This window comes from Aethina tumida, chromosome 3 (assembly GCF_024364675.1).
Source record: "Aethina tumida isolate Nest 87 chromosome 3, icAetTumi1.1, whole genome shotgun sequence".
NCBI classification, from domain to species: domain Eukaryota; kingdom Metazoa; phylum Arthropoda; class Insecta; order Coleoptera; family Nitidulidae; genus Aethina; species Aethina tumida.
In genome coordinates this window covers 17,490,543-17,514,071 of record NC_065437.1, presented here as the reverse complement: position 1 = coordinate 17,514,071, position 23,529 = coordinate 17,490,543, and the positions used below count along the sequence as shown (strand labels likewise).

Here is a 23,529-nt window from a genome sequence, read left to right as displayed (position 1 = left end):
GGGGGACCAATCAATGGAGCTGTGTTGGCATCTGTAACGAAATGTCTTATATCCCTACAGGAATTCAATTAATATGACGGATATAATATAATTATTTTTATTATATAAAATATATTACTTAATTTCACAAATATGCTTGTAGATTTCTGTTTTGCCTAACATGACGTTTTAGTTAAACTATAAAGACCAAACAATTCAATCGTCTTGGCTTTTACTCGAACAATATTAAATGCAATGCATGTCATGAAATATTGTCATTCTAGGCAACGCCAAGAAACGATAATAAATTTGGACAAATCGATGCGGCTTTTGTAATTTATGCCATTCCAAACACAAGTAAAGCCTCGAACCAAGAAGATCTTGGAAAACTAAAGTGTGCTAAACGATCCCGAACATGTACAGTGTGTTTCATTTGGTTGATTTTTGAATATTACTTTGTAATTAAAAGAAAATTATTCAGAGCTCACATTCATTTATATTACACTGTCGAAACTCTTGGACCTCCTAATATTTTTGGGAATAATAATTAATTGTACATAATTTGCTACTTTTTAGCACATTTGTTTGTTTGGTTTGGCATAGAAATAAAAATAAAAAGAAAATAAAACCATTGAACCATGAAAAAAGGCCATTTCTCCACTACGGTAAAAGTCAGGTTATGTGCTGTTGAGTCCATTCTAGACGGGTGACAGTCTTAATGATCGTCTGAATCTTGTATCAACAAGTCATCGTCGGAATGTAGATGCGGAGGTCAGTCTACCGTAGGTTATTCTAAACTGTGTTCTTACAGCTGGGACAGTAACGTTACGGGTACAAAATTGGCTATGTAACGATTCTCCCTTACAATTGTTTTGCTTGGGCGTCCACCACCTGGTCTTCGAAGAACATTCCAACAGTTTTGGAATAATACTATACTAAACATATATATTTCGTTGAAATTCAGTGTTTTGACCAACCCTGTTGGTATCCTTGCTATTTCAAAATCTAAAAAATTAATTTCTAGTTATTTTCAGTAAGTAGATATAAATTATTTTGGTCGGTACTTTCACCAGACTGAGAAATTGTAGTCAATGCTGAGTAGATGAAAACATTGTTGAACTTTTTTGTACGATGTCAAAAAACTGCAATTTGTACGGCCCAATTTCTATAAAAACGTTATATTGATATTAGTATTTATTTTTATTTTACGGGGGGGGGGGGGGAGCTTTGACGTTGTGTGCACTATATAAAATTGTAAAAGAATGGTCTTAAATAAAAATACAATAAAACTATGTCGATCATTTATTATCCAATTATTTTATTAAAATTGTGTCGGAAAAATTTTCATTTGAATACAGAGTTCCATGCTATTCAACATGATTATAAATATTAAATATAATCTTCTCTGCAGCTTTTATAATGAGTTACGATCATATTTATTTGTCTTTCCATAAGCTGCGACATCGTTACACAAATGCCATCAATTCATCACGAAGGACGCGACTGGGCGAACGATGCGGGGTGGAAAGTTGATTTATGGCAAAAGTTGTGGAGAAATTAGACTCTCGCTATGCATGTAAATTCGTGGCGGTACCCCGCTTTATGGACCCGCAATTGCGCCGCCTCACAAATGGCAGTTGCTACTTTTGGTTAATTTTAATTCGGGGAACGCTATTTCGATACCATAAATTCGGCTTGGAAGAATGGAATTAAATGTACGCGTGAATACAATCGAGTCCTTTAGTTTATACATTTCCTTCAAGAAGGATGATATGAATACTAAGAAAGTAAGTTCTTATAAGCCCAGACTATTATTATTATTATTAATTTTAGTATTTTAAAGTATATAAAATAATATAAACTATTATTGATGGCGCTCAAAAATATTTATCCATACGTCACGACAGTTTCAAGATGGAGGTTACCTTTTTTTTCGAGTTACCGTATGCAAAGCACATTTGAGATAATCCAGTTTGCTTTTGTTGATTACTGGGTGTACATTGCTTACAATTTACGTTAATTAAGCCATCGAGTTAATTATAATTAGATTGTATAATTTGTTTGAATTTATATCAGTGTACTAAATAAATTTTGTATAAAATTATAAATTTGATAAATAAGTTGTGTATAATAAGATGTGTTAGATTTTTACTTCATACACCCCAGCTCTAACTAAATTAGCAAAACTTCTCTAGTTACAATAACTCATTCAAGTTAAAAATGATTGTCAGATTACTTTATAGATGAGAACGTTTGATGTTTGACTAAATGTGATAACAGTTAGGGAAAAGTTCAGAAACTGTTTGTTTGTATCAAAATGAACCTTCCAACATTTGGATGAGATAGGGTAAAATATCCATTTAAACATGTATGTGTATATGTTCAAGGCAATTTTCTTTGTTATCAGCCCCATTAAGTCACCAATAAACAGATATAAGGAAAAGTTTTGTCTGTATTAACTTTTCCCTATGGAGATAAACATCACGACAGATAGAATAAATTTCCTCTTAATAAATTGGTAGTTTTATAACCCCTGATAAAAGAAGGGAGTGAAATTAAAGTACTTAAATAAGTATTTTTAGTTATTAGTTGCTGGAGATGTGATACATAAAGAAATTTTTATTAATGCCCTTATAATTGGTTAAATTCAAAATCTATTAAAATGATAGTATCTAAAAATATGTTAAATACTCTTTTATTGTTGTCAGAACATATAGTGTCCATTATTTTCAAGTTTATTATTCCTAATCCTATTTTATAAAAGATCCTTGAATTTACATAGAATTACGATGCAGTGGCAGGCATCTTAACGTTCAAGCGATTGTTCACATCTCGTATCCTTGACAGCACCCTCTCGTCGAGAAGGGAATGATTGGAAGAGAATAAGCCTTAAGTGGATTAATGAAACCGATTGACTGAGACCGCATTTTAGTGTCGGATCCGATTATCCATGTCAGCCTTCCGGAAATGGCATAGCATTGGTCGTCGATCTAAATGCCACTGCACGGGAACAGATCGAAGGCATTGCAGCGATAGACATCGGTCCGCTATGGATTTTGAAACAATACAGCCAGAACTGAATGTCCCGACAATTTAATAACTGCTAAAATTGACTATTATTAGTTTTTTAATGAATATTCAAATAATTTTTTTTATTTAATTTAATTTTTCATTAATTTCCTTGCTAGGATAGCGATATTTTCGCCTCATTAAATTTAAAACTAAAGGATTTTCTTCTACTGAATTGATAAGACTGAAACATTCGAGTTGAATAAGATATGTTATATCTAAGTTAATCTAGACAGTATAATAAAATTGTCCATTAAGTTAGTCAAATTATCTATGATCGTTTATAATTAATAATAACTACCGTAAATTAATGTAAATGTAACATACAGATTTTTTAACTGTAAAAAAATCAGTTTCAGTGGTAATGGTCATATTAAACGTAGATTTTAGATAAATATAACTGGATCATCGAGGCTTATAACAGGAGATAAAACTAAACGTGAATTTAATTTTACCCCGATGATATTTCGTTTGTTTTGCATGTTTTATAAACTTTTTACAATATAGAATGGTTAACAATATACAGTGTGCGTGCTTATTACGTTTGCAAGTATCATAACATTATAATATTATCAATATCTAAATCGAAAAGTACTACACTATACTTGCTGAATGAGAGTATTTAAAAAAATCACAATTTCGAGGGAAATTTGTATTTATTATTTATAGTATTATATGTATACTGACATTAACCAAAGCCAATTTTTATTTTTCCTTAAATATTTCTATTATTTGCAATCAACTGAGTATTCCGTGTAAATTTGCAAAGTAAATTCAATTGTCTGAAAATGAACAACCTGCCAAGTTATAAGTCATTATTACCAACGAACAATAGAAGAGGTATCTGTGAAATGATAAATACATTTGAGATTCAAAGGGTTTATAGTTTAATTGAAAATATCAATGCTTTGTTTTTTGTTATATACTTTATAACAATAATTAGCCAAATTTTAAAATAAAAAAAAATATATTTGGGGCGACCAAAATGAACTCGAATTTTTGGTACAGAATTTGTTTAAATAACATATATTTTGCCTAAAGATAATTAAGAGAATTATAGAGCTCAAGTAGAAAATCTTTTCGTACATTAATTCGATTTTCGGTAGTGATACCGCTGAGACCGAAACCAACCTCTTGTCATCTTATCCCGTCTCGGATTTTGAGACGAGACCGTACATCACATTGTCCTGACGAGAGTTTTGGCGAGACGTCTGTCCGTATTCTCTTTTAGATATTATTGTGTTATAAAATCTGAAAAGTTACTAATGTATAAGAATACTAATAATTAAGAATTATTATTAAAAATTATAAAATTTACAACATACGCCTTTTTTCTGTTTCCGATGTAGAATTTTCAACTGAAAGTGATTAAATCAATTACAAAAAGAGTTAATTTTATAGTCTGTTATTTTGTAAAAATGCCTAAAACTTAGCTTTTGTGTTTAAGTAAATTTTAATCAAAAATTACTTTCTAAATGAGATAATCTGTTTTACAATTATTTGAGGTCAAAGGAAGTAATTTCCTTCTCATACAATATTTCCTTATATATTATTATAGTTTTATAAATTAAAACATAAATTATTATTAAAAATAATTAATATGCTAGTTTATTTTTCTTTGAAATGGTCAATGGTCTTTTAATTAAAAGGTGATCATTCTTCTTTTTAAAATAGATTTATTTCAAAACCATGGAATATTTTGGTATCTTTACAAATAATACATATAAGTTTAATTAAATATCAATAATTTAATTATTAGAAATATTCCACTTGACGATTCTTTATTGTTTAGTTTCCTGATAATTATCAGTTTTATTAATCGACTTTATATTTTTGCTAACGTACTACTGAATACTTAATACAATTTCAAATTGCTGCACATAACAGGCTTATATTTAATCTCTATAAGACAGGCTTTCCTGAAAGACAAAATTTAATTGAAAATTAGTTAATCTGTGTGACTGTAAGTTTCACAATTACAAAAAGTCTTATTAGAAATCATCTTTTATATCACAGTCGCTGTAAATTGAAAAATATCAAAATTATATTTCCCTAAATCATCGACGATTTTAAGTTTTGGAAGTACGAAACAGTCACAAACCATTTTCAATTTCATTTGCATCACTGACATTCTAAATTGATAGGAGTCCCACTTGTACATATTTGTAACTTTCATGAGAGATATATAAAAATCAAACGAATATGTCGGTGCCCCGTAATTAAAGTGATTCCAATACGATTGCATTTTTTTGGACGTTATTCAATTTTATTTTATTAGTTTAATATTTCTTGTTTATTTTTGTAAATCCACGGCAAAATGAATTTTGTCAAATTAGTTATTACTTTTTTACGTTTAATTGCCTTTTTCAACATAAAATCCCTGAAATAAAATGTTTCAGTGTATCCATGTTATGAAAACCGATTGACAATTCGAGAGTATTTAATGTCAAAACGAAAACTGTTTTTGTTATTTTTTCCAATTAGTACTAACCCTATGGTAAGTAGTAAAATATTGTTGCTGGTAGTGAAAATTGCTACGTTAATTAATTGTTACGTAAATTAATATTATTTTAATTAAGTTTAATTTACCTCAAGATTTAATTTTTTATGAAACTCATTTACATAATCGTTTCGCGATATCTACTTAAATGCATGTAATGATAATACTTGTGGTTATTTGAAAATGCCAACTGTGCAGCAATTGTACATTTAATTGCGGAGGGAGGTAATGAGCCGTTGTCGTTTTAATGAAACACTGCTGCAGAGATCCGATAGGGTCACCCACTCACTTTGATAAACTGTGTCTTCCTACCAACATGGGATTTCATTGTTACAATCGAAAACCAGTTACTCAGCGAACGATGTTGGGCGGATCATCAATTACTTAAATGTACCCCTTATGTCTACAATTTCATAAATGAATTACTTATTCTTACACTAAATTAAATTAATATTTGAATATGCATGCCAAAATATATATTAGATTATTTCATTTACAATCTTAATAAAAATTAATAATTTAATATGTAATTCAGTTAAATATAAATTGTTAAAATTATTTTTTCACTAGCGTGGAAGACAAGAGTTTCGAAGCCGCAATAACAAGGAAAATGAAATTGATGAAAACTCGTAACACTAGTTACTTTTTTTGTAAGCTAATCATTATTAGATTGATAGAGTTTTCAGCTTAATTCTTTTTTTGGAACGAAATCAAATGTATGAAGGATCGAAAATAAGATTTTCCACATTTCATTTATCAAGAGCTTCGCTGTCGAATGACTGTGCCGATTTAATTCGACGATTTCATTTCGATACAAATCGATTAGTAATTGTCTTTTATAAATATTCTACAATTCCGTTTTAGGAAATGATATATTGTGTTAAGACGTACTTTGTATTTAGAATTACATTAAGTTAAATTTAAATAGAATAGTTTTAATGTACCAACTAAGAATTTTAACATCAACTGTTTTTTTTACGACCCGTCGAGAAAATAACATTTTATGGACTCTACCATTATCGTAGTTACTAAGATTTGATACAAAAAAGTGCATTTGTATTATTTACGGTTAATGGGAAATTAAAATACTTTTTTAAGCATAAAGAAGAGATTTGATAAACCAAACTGATGAGGTATAAGTGATGAATTTAAAAAGACAATTCATCGCCATTTTGTAAAAATTAAAAGTTATAACAGCACTTTACATATTGAGGGGGAGGACTACTACGAAGTGATTGTGTTGACACACGAGTAATCTCAAACATAAAGCATCGACGTTGCCATATAAAAGATCAATTATAAAGAGGTATTGTTAAGTTTTCATTATTAAATATTATATTTTATGTAATTAAATAATTTTCTAGAGAATATATATGGTAATAGTCATTGCGGTGAGATACAATAATAATCTTTATTTGTTGATTTGGTACCAAATATATTAAATTATACAATTATTATAATGTAAATTTTCATTTTGTGTAACCCATCTAATACTTGATACCTGATATCCTTAGTAACGAATTGAAGCTTCAGTAATTTACATTTTTATTCATTAAAAAGCGAGTTTCTTATTTCTTAAGAACTCACATACGACTATCTAGTAGAAAGATTCTGCCACTATGATGGAGGAAGTTATCTCCGGTAATAAAAAGATTCCATCTGGCAACATGTGGATTCAGGAAAGGGTTCGGATCGAGTATGGCAATGTACACACAGGTAAATTACTTCAGTCTTTTTCAGGAGGTTCAGAACAGCCTCATTTGTTAACCGCAAACCGTCGTGGCTGCAATTTTTTAAGCTCGAATTATTTTTGTGAATGGTCTCGAGGGAAAAATAAAACTTACAGCCAGACTTCAAGTTGGTATTCAAAGAAAACAATACTTTAAACACAAAAGTTTCAGGAAAACTTGTTAGCTCTACCCCTAATATTGTTATTAGGTTTTTTTTATGCGCAAGCCTTATTTCAGTTTTACACTTGAAGTGAAATACAAAACAGCTGGAACCAATTTCAACTTTTTTCACTTAAAAGTTTTGTGTACGTAATCGTCATGATATGGCAAACAGGTTTCATTATTTCAAACATATTTACAAATGTTGCCCAATTTAATTGGAGTTTACTTTTGATGATCAATTTTAACATTTTTAGTAAATCTTTCTCGACTCGTTTATCCAAAAATAAAGTGCAGACGCACATATTTATTTTTTAACATATGGACAATATTTATTTAATTTATTACATCTTATATTAATCATTATAATTATTTTTTGTTAATCTATGCAATTAATTACTTTTTTATTAAATACATTTATTACTTTTTCACACATTAACAGAAAATAAAAGAGCAAGTAAGTAAAATTTAAAAACTCGTTCCCATAATTAATCTAAAAACCTTAATAAATTATTATTTTTTAAATATGTTTAAAATTGTGATTGGTGTATTTTATCAATGTTCACCTGAATCTGCCATAATAGGACCTTCAAATAATGAAAATATTGATTAGGGAAGTAGTTAAATTTTTAATTTCAAATATTATAAATTTCGTTTAAAAATTTTATTACAAAATGCTATAAATTAAATAGGAGCATAAAAGTTAATTTCGTATTAATATACTGGTAAATTAAATAAAATCTCATGAACTACAGTTTAATAAAATTATTTTACTTATTTGACTACGTCGATTTAATCGGCAACTTCAAAATGTTCAAATATCTGATAATTGAAATTCCATTTTGGTATAATGAACTTTATATAGTTTAACTGTATGCTTTATAACAACATTAGATATTTTCCCTTAAATTATTTAATTTAAATATGTGAATTTCAATCAAAAACGATTCCTGTGTTAGATAAGTTTGGTATTCGTTAATATATTTTTTAATTTAGCATTTGTAAATTTATAAATTTTATAATACAAATGAGTCCTTCCAATATAGCTTTTTTGATATACTATTTAAGATTATGTATAAAAGTTTTGTTATCGAATTTTATAGTTTCGACATTAATAAATTATTTTATATTTAATAAGAATCCATTAGAGTTTATAGTAATAAAAATTTTATCTTTTCGAAGCAATTGATTGTCTGTGTCATTTCATTTGGGTGTAACCTACCAGATCGGCAGTTTCTACGTTATATCAGTTTCGGGTTGTTTCCACGTGATCAAGTGTGAAATCGGCACAGGAGAAGCACACAATCGGTCGACTAACCGCTCTGCGGCTCTTTGGCCCGTTCCAGCCATATCCTGGTGCATTTTTGAGTTCGGTCGGCCGATGGATGACAGAATATCACTCTGTCCATCCTTGTACTTTTACTCTTTTACTAAACTGTGAAATATCACTGGACATTAAATAAAACTGTACAATATGAGCCATCGAGTCTAGAGTAAAATTGTTCATTAAGCAATTAGCAATTCTTTTGAAGACTGGCAAATAGAGAAGTCAAGGATTTGATGAACAATTCTTTTAATAATAAAATGAACCTGAAATAACACTTTTGGTCTACTTTTTACAGTAGTTTAAATTAGATATTAAAAAAATATTAAATGTAACTTAGGGATGGCAATCTCAATAATTTTAAAATTTAGACGTCGTTACAAAATACTTTGTACGAGAAATTGAAATCCCATTATTCAAATTAATACCCTCTAGAATTAAATAAAAAACAACCCTTTAATTAATTAAACCTTTGTGAGTTATAGTTACCACGTACATTCCATTTGCCTCATTTTTTATCAAATAAACGGCAATTATACAAATATGAAACCCAATTAGATATAACGGAATCAATATATTTCGCTAATTGGGCAATTCTGTAATTGAACACAATCCGAAAGCAAATAGAATTCGGATATTCGAGTTGAATTATTTGTTGTAGAATTGCCTTAATTTATAACCGATTTGGGCAATTGTTCAAGTAATATCCAGGGGTTGCTTAAATTTGGTAGGTTTATTTTCCATTATTTTCATTAATAACAGAATGGCACTAAATAATTGTTACAAAATTAACTCTTTGACGGGTTTAAAATAATTTTCAAAAACTCGACATGCGCTACCACAATAGTTGTGGACGATTGACATGAAATTTGCAGTAAATTCTACCAACAAGAGAGATAAAATAAAAAAATATTTAAAATACAGGCTGTTAAAAAGCAATGTAAAATATTTAAACGGGTAATAATTCGATCGACTGAAATAAGTTTTTTGACTTGATAAAATATTTTTTTTTGTTTGTGTTTTGTCCATACTATTACCCCTTTAAATATAAAAAATTAACGCCCAATAATAAATGTTCTATAACAATGATAATAATATAACTTGTTATAAAATATTTATTTTTGAGAAAATCTTATCCTAACATAATTAAGTAAAGTAAACTAAACATGTATCATAAATTATTGATGTTGTAATTTATATTACTATTGCAAGAAATAAAGTATAAGATCATTTTTATATGAAAATATTCTTTTTAAAATTATGAAAGCAAAAATGACTGTTGTGCCAGTCCGACTCCTGCTGTGTGTACTTAAATTAGATAATGTTAAATTTAATTCTACAGTATGTTCATAGAACATAAAATTAAAACATTTTCATTTCATTTTCAGTCTACATTAAATATAATTATATGGTTCATACACACTTAGAAAAAAGTATGAAACAACAGTGGCTTAATATGGTTCTCGTAAAAAATTTCTGTTGTTTTAAACGTTAATAATTTAAAAATGATTTGACGACAATAATTAAGAACATTTTTAACTGGAAGTTACTCATGAATAAGTCTAGTTTAAACATTTATTGATTGCTTCCCCATCTTAAACATGGAAGAGATTATTTTCATGTGATGTGAATTTACTAATTTATGCATGACTGCGATTAAATTCTACGTTTCCGATAATATTAAAAGTTAATTTCGATAAAAAATATTAAAAGTCGACGTGTCTAAGCATAATTTAATATTTAAATTTTTACATCGCTTTGCAATTCCCTCTGGCTCATTAGAATATTTATACTCTCTAGTTATATTTAATTTTTATTCATTTTCAGGTACTTTTGTGGTTGTCTGGAAAAAAGGTGCATCTCTCTTAAGCGCAGGACAACAGAAGATTACTAGGGATACCAGAGTGTCGTTGCATGGCTACAATTTAGAGATACGGGACATAAAGTCGTCTGATCAAGGTGATTACACCTGTCAATTAGGTGATGGAGCTGATGGTGATCTTATTCACACTATAGAAATATTAAGTAAGTAAAATTAATTTTTATATTTGATAATTAAGGTCAATGTTAACATAAATTTAATCTGAACATCTAGTTTATTAAATTTATTAGGTAAAACTAAATTTTTACAATGCCTCTTTATTGTAAGTTATTGTCATTAACATATTTAAATTAAATTATTTTTTAACTGCTACTAAATTTACTTTTCACTTGATGAATACAATATCAAGTGGTAATAAACAGTAAATAAGAATAAATTTGTAATTAAACTTTTATTAGCCACTTTTATTTTTTAATACGATATCATTGTACAGTCGATGATCTAGAATTATTTGTATTTCGATTTATATCAATTAAAATGAACTTTCTGATTCGATCCAAATATTCAGGAAATCTCTCAATGTCATTGTGACCAGCCCCTTCTACCCAAAGTGGATCAACCGCGGTTGGACATTTATTGTAAAGAGATAGCCCATGAAAAAAGTCAATTGTTTGATCATTCGTTCCATGGATTATTAATGTCGGCGATGTAATTCTGTGAACTTTATCGATGTTTCTGAAGAAGTCTAAGCAGCATGTTTTTCTCTTGTGCGGAAATAACACTCTGATTCCTGACATAAGAGATGAATGTAATATAACACCTGCTACGGTACATTTTGAAGCCAATTCGATGGTAGGAACTGTTCCTATACTTTGGCCATATAATATAATTTCATCTGGTAAAATTTCGTACCTTAACCTCAAACTATCGAAAACTGCTTCGATATCTGCATAAAGATTTTTCTCAGTAGGTTTTCCTTGACTTTGACCATATCCAGAGTAGTCGTAAGCACAAACGTTACAGTTTAATATAGTGCCCAAATAAAAATATAAATTACTCATATCACCAATGTCTACGGCATTACCATGTGAAAATAAAATGGTATAATAGGGAGATGTGGAACATCTAATGTACGCGCACACAATGGTATTTTGCCTTCTGGTTTTTGTACAATACACCTCGATCTTCTTTTGGTTACTGTCAGAATATATCCATGTCCTTGGTCTAAAATTCAACTTGATTTGTCCGTTTTCTTCTATCAAGTCATAAGTTGGATCTGGAGGTCGAAATGATAATTTATTTATTAATCTGGTATTGCACGGCATACAACAAAAGAAGCAACAAAATGTGCCTAAAGTTACTTGCATATTCTACGATCTATACCTAAATAATTTTTTAGTCACAAGTAATTTTCTATGAAAATGACGGACTTTTTGTTACACCTGTCAATTATGAAACCCACTTACTGTCATAAAAATGATGATCGATATTGCTGGAACGGAAATAAAAAAAAACTGCTGTAAAACGGAATTAAAATATTTTCCGATGGTTTTCAATATAAACTTCAATAAATAAAATTCATATTAAAGTTATGAATAAATAATAATATGCATAATAATATTAATAATGTTTTAATCATTTTCCAGATGAATATAGAAATGAATATTTTTATTTCAATTTATATTCAACTGATTATTTGATGTTTACTATTAATGTAAACAATACATGCGTTATTTTATTATTGAGCCCTGCAATTGAGCTGTGTTTACCTCAATACGGATTTGCAAACATTATGAATCGACTATATTCAGCATTTTTAAATACACATTGCAGATACATACATTGAGAAGTGTAAATATTTACAAATTTCAAAATTGAAATATTTTCTCTTTTTTCTATCGATGAATATTAATTAAATTAGGTAGTATGTTTTAGTTATATATGTTTGCGTTACAGAATTTTTATAAAATGAAATGAATTCGAATATTAGAAAATATTTCAAAATATTAAATGTTCTCTTGTTAAAAGCAATATCTACACTGTTCTGTTTACTAATTTGTTATTCATTTATTAATAATCATAATTGTTAGGAATATGTATGTATATGTAAATTTACAATATTAATTCATTTGTTATGCATAATAAAATTGTAATTTTATTTACGAGTAATTATTCATTTTATTATGCTTATATGTAATCTAAATATGGTTTAGTGATTACCTACACTAAATGAATTAATTACTAATTGAAACAAGCTAAAATTACAATAAGTTCGATTTGAAATGGAAATAAATGATCAATTTTAAACAGATGTTAAATTGGTATATCATTAGAAAATAACTTGGCAGTACAGTAATATATGCGAGCTTCATATATTACTAATAAGTATGCACATACATTATGGTGCTCTAATTGTACGATCATAATCCGAATTATTTGGATGTATTCACATTTCACCAATAATAAATTGTACATTTTTCAAAACTAAATACACTATAAAGCACTTCATTAGTGCACAGACTGTTTTAATCCTACATGATTCGGTTTTTGATTATTAGGAATGTATTTCAATGAGATTTTTTTGAAAATCGAAAGGTCTATAAAAATGTTTCTGTCGGTTTGTTTAGAGAATTTTAATATATACTTTTAATATTGAACATTTACTTGAAATTTTCAATTAAGAGATTGTTCAATCAATATTTATGTGATTCAGTTCTTGTTATTACAGTAAAATGGTGTGAAATGATAAGTAGTGCATTATATAAAGTAGATGACAAAATTTTGATTCTCACCTTACTTGCTGTAATATATTTAGTATTGATGACTTGTTTTCTTCATAAAATTTTGCCCACAAAAGTAACTTTCAATATTTTACTGGGTTTTTAATTTAAACAAACTGAATTCGTAGTAGCTTCAGAATTAAAATTAATTAAAAGTCAAGAATTAATAATTTGTAACTAATTTTTGCATTTACAGGATCAGCGCTTATAGTAGTGGCATTGATTATGGCAGCAGCAAACTACTACTACATTTATTTAAAAAATGAGCTGTACTACTTTTGGAAGTCAGTACCTATCCTGTTTTGTCAGTTACTGTTGTGTTTATTAAGCAACTGGTCAATCTAATTTTATACTTATAAAAAATTGGGTACCAATGGACTAAATTATAACAATTTTTTATTTTTGGGTCGTTCATTACTCTTGCTTATTATAATTATTTATTCTTTGGTCGAATTAAAACTGAAAAAGTATAATTGTTATTGTCACCAAGGCCGAACGAAAAATGAAGAGATAGCTAAGAATTTATGGCAAAATAAGTCAGTGGTTTCCCGTATTATTAAAATATTTAGAGACCGGAAAAGTGGTAGGTAGAAATTTGGACTATTTGGAGAAAATGGGCTAAAATTAGTTGAGTGAGAAAGTGTTTAATGGATGGGGATTCGTTTGACTCAAGACTTACAAGAAAAGCTCTAGTTTCTCCTAGAAATGTGATGATCTAATTCCTTAGGATTATATTCCCTGGACTACAGAACAATGGAGACGAGTATTTTTAGTAACGAGTCTAAATTTAATTAATAAAAAAATATGGTTCTGTAAAACATCCCGGAGGGACAAAACTGAAGCATGGTCGCAGTTCAATTATCTCATGGGGATGCTCTATACTAGCACGATCGAAAATACAAATTCGAAATTGAGATATCTTGCCGATACTTAAATTAAATAACACAGATTTAATCAATAAAAATTTCTTTCAAAATTAGTAATTTAATTTGGTAAATTATTACATTATATCGATCGATCATATTCTATTACATCCAGATTGAATAGTGTAATGTAACTATAATTACAGTATGTACTTCAGTGGAGTTACATCTTTTTTTAAACACATTCACTTGGTAAGAATTTTTGGATAACCTTTATATTTTTTATATTTCTTAGTTTTATTTAATAAAGTAGTTTTGTTAAAACTTGTTTATGGACATTCATTGTATATATGTATAACATAATAACATATTTTAATTATACCACTTTGCGTAGTTTATCGGGTTGAATAAAAGTGTGCCCTTAGTCTCGAAAAGCTAATTATCTTCTAAAAAGAATCGATATAAGTTGGCAGCGATAGGGCACCGTGATAAAAAACGTGACTAGAGTGGTGCAGGCTACTTTCCACTTTGTTTGAAGAAGGGATCACATTCTCGCTTATCTTTTGTCTATTGTAGGTACAGCATTTTGCTTACACTTTCTGATATCAATCAGTATGTTAAAGGTTATAAAACCATAACAAATGCTTTCATAACTATATAATAATATGGTATACTGATATTAAGTATTATAATTTCAATTATTTTGCGACCTTTTTGAGATTTTATTGTTTAAATAAAGAATACTCAGTTATTGTTTTTTAATTAGTGAATGATATACATGGAAAATTCGCCATATGGTATTCTACGATATTTATGAACGATACAATACAACGAGGCTGCGAACAGGAAAGGGAGATGCGAAACGTTCTAATGAAAACAATGCAAATTAAAAACCCATCTTGCTCATTATGAAGTGGAATTGAAAAAGCACTCAATTTAAATTAGATTGTTGTGATAATAATTGTTTGGCTCATCTGCCTGAAGATAAACGTAGTGGGGCTCTGGGAGCAGTAATCTTGTCTGAGCAGTGACAGTTTTCTCTAATGTTTCGAATTATTATTTCACAAATAATGGTTTAATCGTAATACTTTAAAATTGAATTGATATTTTTGTATAAACTTTCTTTTAACTCGTTTAATTTATGACTATGAAGTACACTATATTTAAAGAAAAATGCAGAATTTCTTAAAAGAACTTCTTGGTTTCATTTATTTAAAATCAACAACGATACAGAAAAGTTGGCGTAAGCGAAGTACTGTGTGTAATTTTTAATTCTAAACTATGGCCGTTTCGATTTCCTAAATGACACACTCTAAAAATGGTCCACCTGAGCCTAGATAATTTACTCATATCCATTTCTTTTTATAATACACACCAAAACACAGTGAAGTTGCTCTTGATTTTTTTTAGGATAAACTTATTTCACGTTGTAAAAAAGAGAACGTGGAGACACTCTTTTTAATTCGGAAACTTTCTTTTTAATAAAAACATTTCAAAAAAATATACGTTTCTACAACAGTAATTTCTTATTATGTTATAATTTAATTAATCAACTTTTGACGCGACAACTTTGTACTAGAAAGCATTGTTAACTGTTATTTGATATTTGAATCATTAACTCTAAAAAAACTAATGCACCATCCCCTCTATAAGTACTATTTTGATTAAAAAAGCTTAGCAATATATCCAAAACATTTTCACTTTTTGTTATTCAAATATACCAACGGTATGTTATAAGCAATTTTTTGAGAGTGAACATGGAAAATACACCTGACCTTATGAATTATGATGTTCCCTGCTGATGACATAATTCAGGTGTATGCTACAATCATTTTTACTTGTGTGCAGTGCATATTTTATGCAGGGGCAATGCGATAGAACTGAATTTATGGACGCCATTTAAAGGTGGTTTACTTTTATGGTTACAAAGGGCCAAGGTATAAAATTCGCCGCAACATTTCGACTCGCAGTGGAAATTGTCTTTCCCCATATGAATTTTAAAGCACCTCCAGCCGTGCAGTCGTATCGTTCGTGTTACTTTGTAATTTTATTGAATGATTTAGCGCCACTATTTGTTTAAAGATATATGATATGCTATGAATAATTTGATATATTTATTAATGGATCTTTGTAAATTTACAGCATAGCGAGATTTCAAATTAAAAATAATAATTAAATTGTTTACAAATAAAATGAATAAATTTTGGATATGTGGATAAAATGTGTGTTTTATCACTGGCAGTGGGTATACAGGAAAAAACAAATTAGAAATCATTTAATAAAAGTTGCTTTGTTTCTTCAAAATATTTTTAGTAATGGAAAAATTAGTTGAACATTGCTGTAGTAAAACGGATTTTAAAAATGAGTTAATTAATTTGTCGTTGTTTAAAATTTCAAATTTTTATTCTCTAACGTTTAGTTTAACATTGTTTACATTCATAAGAAACAATAACAAACTGTAATAATGCATAACAAACAAGTACACTGTGCTTGCGAGGATTTTAAAAAAACAAAAATACTCTAAATATTAAAATATCTGCATTATAAATATGTACAATAACTTTTGAATGACTATTTTGTTTTACCCTTTTATCTGTAGAATATAAAGAATGTCACTTTAAACTTGTTATATATAGGTGAATAATTTTACATTCGAATCGTTTTTGACATTTTTTTTTTCAGCTGCACCAAGCATACAAATTTTTCCTCAGAATGGCAAAGTGGTCGCCAAGAAAGGCGGGACAGTTTCATTTGAATGCAAAGCTAATGGGAATCCAGGTCCTATCATTCAGTGGTCTAAAAAGGTAAGTTATCTGAAAAGATTTGGTTAAAGAAAGGAATTAAATGAATAACAAACTACTTTTAACTTTTACTATTATATTCCTCACAGGAAATAAAATAATTAAATTGATTGAAAGAAATAAAAATCATTTTGATTTTATGAGGTTCTTGCACGATCAAGCAATGAGTGTTTAAAATTTTTAAATTTCAGGATGGAATTCTTCCTTCTGGACTTCAAGTACAGTCTGGCTATCTGTTAAATTTAAACGATATAAGACGACAAGATGCAGGACTGTATCAGTGCACAGCTTCTAATGGAATAGGACAACCTATTACTGGAGAAATTAATCTACATGTATTATGTAAGTGTAAAAGCGTGAAAAATCCCATAAAATTTTAAGAACATTTCGAAATTTTACTTGAAACAATTTTCAATGTTTCTGTCGTATTTAATAAAATATTTTCATGTTCTTACCTAATCTCAAATAACTGGAAGTAATGAAAGATTTATAAATTTTTAGATCCTCCAGAGGTGAGCGTACTGCGGTCCTGGGTGAACTCCGGTGAAGGATTAGAAGCTAAATTAGACTGTATTGTGCACGCTGATCCTCCAGCTGAGGTAAGTTTTCCAGCATAAATCTGTCAACTCTAATTACATCAACTGTAATTGTGTCCTATTGTTTTTCGTTTTAATTAATGTTTATTTATTAAGGCGAATTAATAGCGCAATCCAAAATCCTACGTTGTAGTACTTCTTTTTAATAAGATCACTTGTTAATTTAACTTCATCATGTTGATAATTAATTATCTTATTATGACTATTTATTTCGTTCTTCGGGAAATAATTATCTCAATTAGTTTGTATTTTTATGAATTTTATTATTAGTTGCGAATTTTAAGTAAATAAAGAGACATTTTCCCTGTTATTAAATTGTTTTTTCTATGTTTTGTGTAAAACCAAACTAAAAAAGTATGTTTAACATGTTGAAAGGTTAAAATCAAACATATTTTGTTTGTGTTCTTATATACATGGTGACTACTTGAATCATTAGTACATTAGTAGAGGATCTTCTGCTTCCATTTTAATTACCAGTAACCTTATTTCAAATGGAATTACCATTCGTCCCGAATTTTTTAATTCTCTATGAATTTGTTGTATATATATATATATATATATATATATATATATATATATATCACAGCCAACATGAATATTTTTACAAAAATATAATATGTGAAAAAAATGTTTGAAAATCTTTTTTAGTTCTCTATAAACCTCTAATGAATCAATTAAACATCCTGTATATTATACGTATTTTAAGTAAACAATAATATATAATAATAATTCTATAAAATACATTTTTAAATATCATTTACAACGGTATAAATGACTAAAATACGAAAACAATTTAAAATTACCATAATATTTAAATTTGAATTGTATTGTGTAATATTCATACATGATTAAACATAATAATAAATGAATAATTTCAAATTATTTTTCATTCTTCAAATATAATATTCCACAACACTATTTACAATGAATCTCAGTCGTTATAATTTAAAAATTTCAATTATAATTTGTAACATCTTATTTATATTTAAGTCTACTATATTAAAAAATATATTAAATTTAGAAATGTTTATGAAATTATTTTAATGACGGAGAAACATCTACATAATTTTCATCCTCTCCTTTGCATACGTTTTTACGTGTCTCTATAAAAATAATTTATGAAAGCGAATTGAATGTACAAAGAAGGAATAAGTTAAATTATGTGATTTGAATCTGAAAAGGTTGTGACGTTGAGTTTTTTATTAAAAGAGCTGTAGGGTAAGACTCTTGTAACCTTGTCTTGGGAGGTGGAATAGAACATTAATATGATTATAAAGTTGGAGATTAGGAACATTTATAAGGAGATTGAAATACTAATTGCTACCGCCGCGTCCCGTTACTATTTCTATGGCGGGGGTGGGCGTAACATGATATAAAGACATGAATACATTTTATTTAACAAATCGTCGGGAAGTGCATAATAATGCCTTTTTGCTCTTTCGCTGCGAATGAGAACTGTTGTTCAGTATTTTATTATTATTTTGACGTATTTTCTTTTCTAAATAACAAGAATTTTGTTCAATTTTTCTTCAAAAGTCTCATTAAAATTAAATCAATTAATTGGTTGTGCCATTCATATTAAAATAGCAATAATAATAATAATAATAATAATAATAATAAAATTATTCAATTAACATTAATTCCCTTGTTTTAGGTACTTTGGTATCAAGATTCATTTCCTCTTCAACCGACTGACAGAAGGCTTATGAACAACAATGGCCAAACTTATACGTTGACGATAAAAAAAGTACAGCTTTCCGATTTTGGAAATTACAGTTGTATTGTATCCAATTCGCTAGGACGGGATAAGAAATACATAGAACTATCAGGAAAACCTGGACCTGCCCGAATTATCAGCCCGCAATATTCCAATCCCCACGAATATGAACTAAAATGGGTTGTTCCATCTGTGTTTCCAATTTTGGAAGTCAGGATACTCTATCGGAAAATGATGGTAATTTAATATAAACTGATAATTGTGAAGTGAATTGTTTTTGGAGTTTCAACACTTGTCTTCCTTCCTCCTTTACAAATAATATTTACTATTAATATGAAAAATTTTAAGGTTGACATTTATTTAAAATGCTTATTTTAAAGGTAAATAAAAATTTATTTTAATTTCTGTTTCACTTCAGATGAACTCGTCTTATCATCTGCCGGGTCAGTGGCACGACTTATCAGTAAAACCAACTCAAAGCTACAATCCTGCCACATGTGAGAGGACGCAATCTTTCCTTATCAACAATTTGGATCCTGATTCTGTGTATGAAGTTCTTGTGCAGACGAAGAATCAACACGGATTTGGTGAACTTTCAGATATGCATCAATGGTTTACTTCAAGAAAAGGCGGTCCCTTCATGCACAGTGCGACTCATAAAAACTCTGTCACTTATCAACTTATTATTTTGTTTATCTTAATTATTAAATTAAATGAGTGTTTAGTTTGGAGTAATATAAAATGTGCGTAATTTATTCGAACAAAAGTTAATCTTGAATTTTACACAAATGTTGAATAATATGTAAAAACAAAATACATAGGGTAATTTTTAACATATTACATTGTAGTTTGCTTCGAATTATGTACATACTATTAAAATACCTCGTGGTATCGATAAATAAAATAGAGCAACATTTAATTTTTATTTGTTGGCTGTTAGTGCCCGTATTCCCTGGTTTTTATTCTTGACAGAAACTAACTTTTCACTTCAGATGCCAATTTACAATACGTACATAACATAAGAAAGCACATTCATATAAATTACATTTTTTAATTTTGAAAACATTGAATATATGTCTTGAAAAATTGACATTTTGTGATATATATCATTCTAGATGCTCTAAAATATTAAAAATAACATTGAAAATTAAAAAAAATTAATTTATTCACTAATAATAATTATTAGCATAGCTAAGTATTTTCAAATAAATTGTTTGTTATTTTAAGATATATTGTTAATGTGTAAATTTTTTGTATATTAATATTTATATTATTTATTTTAATAGGCTCATCTATTGAGATTCAAATCTGGTAGTTTTGTTATGTACTGAATTTTTGTATATTATTATTATTTTTTTAATTTATCACATTTCAGTATCAATAATGCCGAATTAATAGTTTAAAAAAAGTTTTTTTTATGTAAGAATTAATATTTGTTTTATGTATAGTCATAAGCAAGCAGTGTTTTGGAGGGTCTCAGGAGTTTAGAGATTTGAAATTATTATTTGCGTATCTGATAATAAAATTACAGAGTTGCTAAAACGTTTGACAACAATTAATTATTTTAATAGAGAAATTAATATAAGAATTAAAGAGTTTATAGTTATCTATTTCTTACTAAAAATTTTACTGTATATTTAATTTTTTATTAAACCCTTACTCACTACTGCATATGACTGTAATAATAATATATAGAGCGATCCCTATATAATGGGCTACAGTTCGCAGACCTATATACATAGTGTACTTAAAATCTGACAATATATTTTAAATCTATAACATTTAAAGACAAAATTTTTTTAACTAAAACATCTGAGATTTAGCTTTATATACGCATCACTCTCTATATAAACTTTACAAAAAAAAACTTATAATATATTGTTATATTATTTTTCAAAATACTGTACTATATTATCATTTCTTGATTAATTTCGTTACTTTATTCTTTATAATAAAAAAATAAAACTGTTATGCATAATTAACAAGATAGTATTTTAAATTTAATAAATTAATTAATTTAATACTCTAAGACAGGAAATAATATTTATATTTTTACAAGAATGTGTGTGTTTGTCTGTGTGTGTTTTGTGCCATATTTGTATATATATTTTTTAATGTACACACAATTTAAAATAAGTTATCATTTATTTTGTAATCATAATTTTAAAAAATTAGGTGGAATAAGAGTGAGAGATATTTAAGCAAATCACATTTGAATTGTTTATAATAGTCTTAAATTTTAATGTAAAAAACCTTTTATATGTACCAAATACATTATCTTCCAAAGACTCCATTAATATATTATTTTCCCATCCATAAATCGTATCTATCACTAGATAGATCTTGATCAAATTCATTAAAATAAGAATTAATTTTAAATTCAATTCTGAGACTGTTAAAACTAATTCAAAAACTGATGAAAGTATCCAGTAACGTTATCTGACGTCATTAATAGTAACGTTGACAACAGCAAATAGAAATCTTGTCATATCTCTAGGCGTCTAACGTCAATGTTATGTACCAAGATTGATAATAGATGGCGACAGTAAGAAAAACAATCTATAGATACACTTGCAGGAACTGAGTGGGTGTGGACCATAGACACAACAATAAAAGACATTTTTCTTTGTCTTTTAATTTGTGGAAGCCTGATCGTGTCATAAATAATAGGAATATTATCATTTTAAAAGTATTAATTATTTATTAATGAAAATTCTCTTGTGAATGTTTTTTGTAAATTATTTTAATATCTTTAATATAAAAATACAATTTATAATAATACAGTTTAACAAAAATAGTGTTGATTTATTTGCATTATTTAACATTATTACTAAATAATAATAATAACGCTACACAAAAACACACAATCAATAAATAAATATAATTGAAATAATACAATACTTCCCTCTTTAAAACATATAATACTGATTGTAATATTTTTAAAATCTGGTACTTTGTTCTTGTTTCACAGGCATGGGAGATGCGTTTGTTACCTTTGGTTTCTCAAAATGCAGCGTTTTGTATATCTTAACCAATTTTGGCATGTCCGAGTTGGGTCGTGTCCTCCAATAAATGGTCTGGATCGCATATCTTCGAGGAAAATAGCGAGAAACTGCGGAACCAAATAACTTACTTGGCGACATGATGCTTCTTGGTGTTACCAAACAGGCACACTACTGTGTTAGTGTAACGTAGTTTTTGGTACAGAAATCCATTCCATGGTATTTATATTGGAAGAAAAATACGTCACCTAGATAAATGTTATCTGAGGCTATTATCAATATTAGAAAAATGTTACAGCTAATTCTAGCAAGCCTTTTATAATAAAATACAATAGACAAATAATTACTAGATAATGTTCTAATGTTCTCAATTAATGGGTCATATAAGTTCTTATGTATTTACTTACTTAAATGTACTTTTCGTAGGACTGGCCTCGATAAAAATAGGTTTATCGGATTATAAACAACAAAAGGAACTCAAAGTGCAATAAAAATGATAAAATTAAACAATATCATCTCTACATTTACATGTTTGTACAATACAGTGCACAAATTTCGACAATGAAACGCAGGTCAGTCTCTGAAATACGTGTAGTTTTATATAAATAAGAGAAGAGTTTACTTTTTAAAAATTATAGGGTGTATATATACTTTTTTTTAATGAACACATTACAACAATTATTTGGTTTATATACCCTATAAGTCATGTAGTGATTTAATATTATGGCCTATCATTTCTTTATGATTAAAAAATATACTAAAATTGCATAAAAAATATCTTGTTACAAAGTACCAAATATTAAGATAATTCCTTAGCATATATTTAAAAATACAGTTGTTTTGTTTATATAATTATAGTTATTAATCAATACCACTATTTCAATCAATTTTTTTTTTATTTAAATGTTACCACCTAATAAAAAAGAAATTAAATCGATATTGTTCTTTTAATTAACACTTAAAAGTAAAATAAATAAATAAATAAGTAAATAAAATTTACTTTATCAGAAAATTGTTAGTGTATGATTGTTTGTATACAATAATATGAAAAATACATATAATACTATTTTTATTTTTACTGAAATAAATGGAAATATTTCTTTTACGCATATTCGCCTATGCAAGTCTATATTCGCAATAAAAATTAAAAAAATAAACTATAAATAAATTTATATCATTATACGTTT

General features: G+C 27.8%; 1 protein-coding gene across 1 annotated transcript in view; it reads left to right on the top strand.

The window, feature by feature from the left end:
• LOC109598624 (lachesin) overlaps positions 1 to 20,180 on the top strand; it is a 46,354-nt gene extending 26,174 nt beyond the window's left edge. The window contains exons 3-8 of the mRNA XM_049964788.1: positions 10,589 to 10,786; positions 16,909 to 17,030; positions 17,219 to 17,369; positions 17,529 to 17,626; positions 19,278 to 19,577; positions 19,759 to 20,180. Of these exons, the coding sequence (XP_049820745.1) occupies positions 10,589 to 10,786; positions 16,909 to 17,030; positions 17,219 to 17,369; positions 17,529 to 17,626; positions 19,278 to 19,577; positions 19,759 to 20,091 (1,202 nt within the window). The 3' untranslated portion in view covers positions 20,092 to 20,180. The remainder of the gene's footprint in view (positions 1 to 10,588; positions 10,787 to 16,908; positions 17,031 to 17,218; positions 17,370 to 17,528; positions 17,627 to 19,277; positions 19,578 to 19,758) is intronic.
• Positions 20,181 to 23,529: the final 3,349 nt, after the last annotated feature.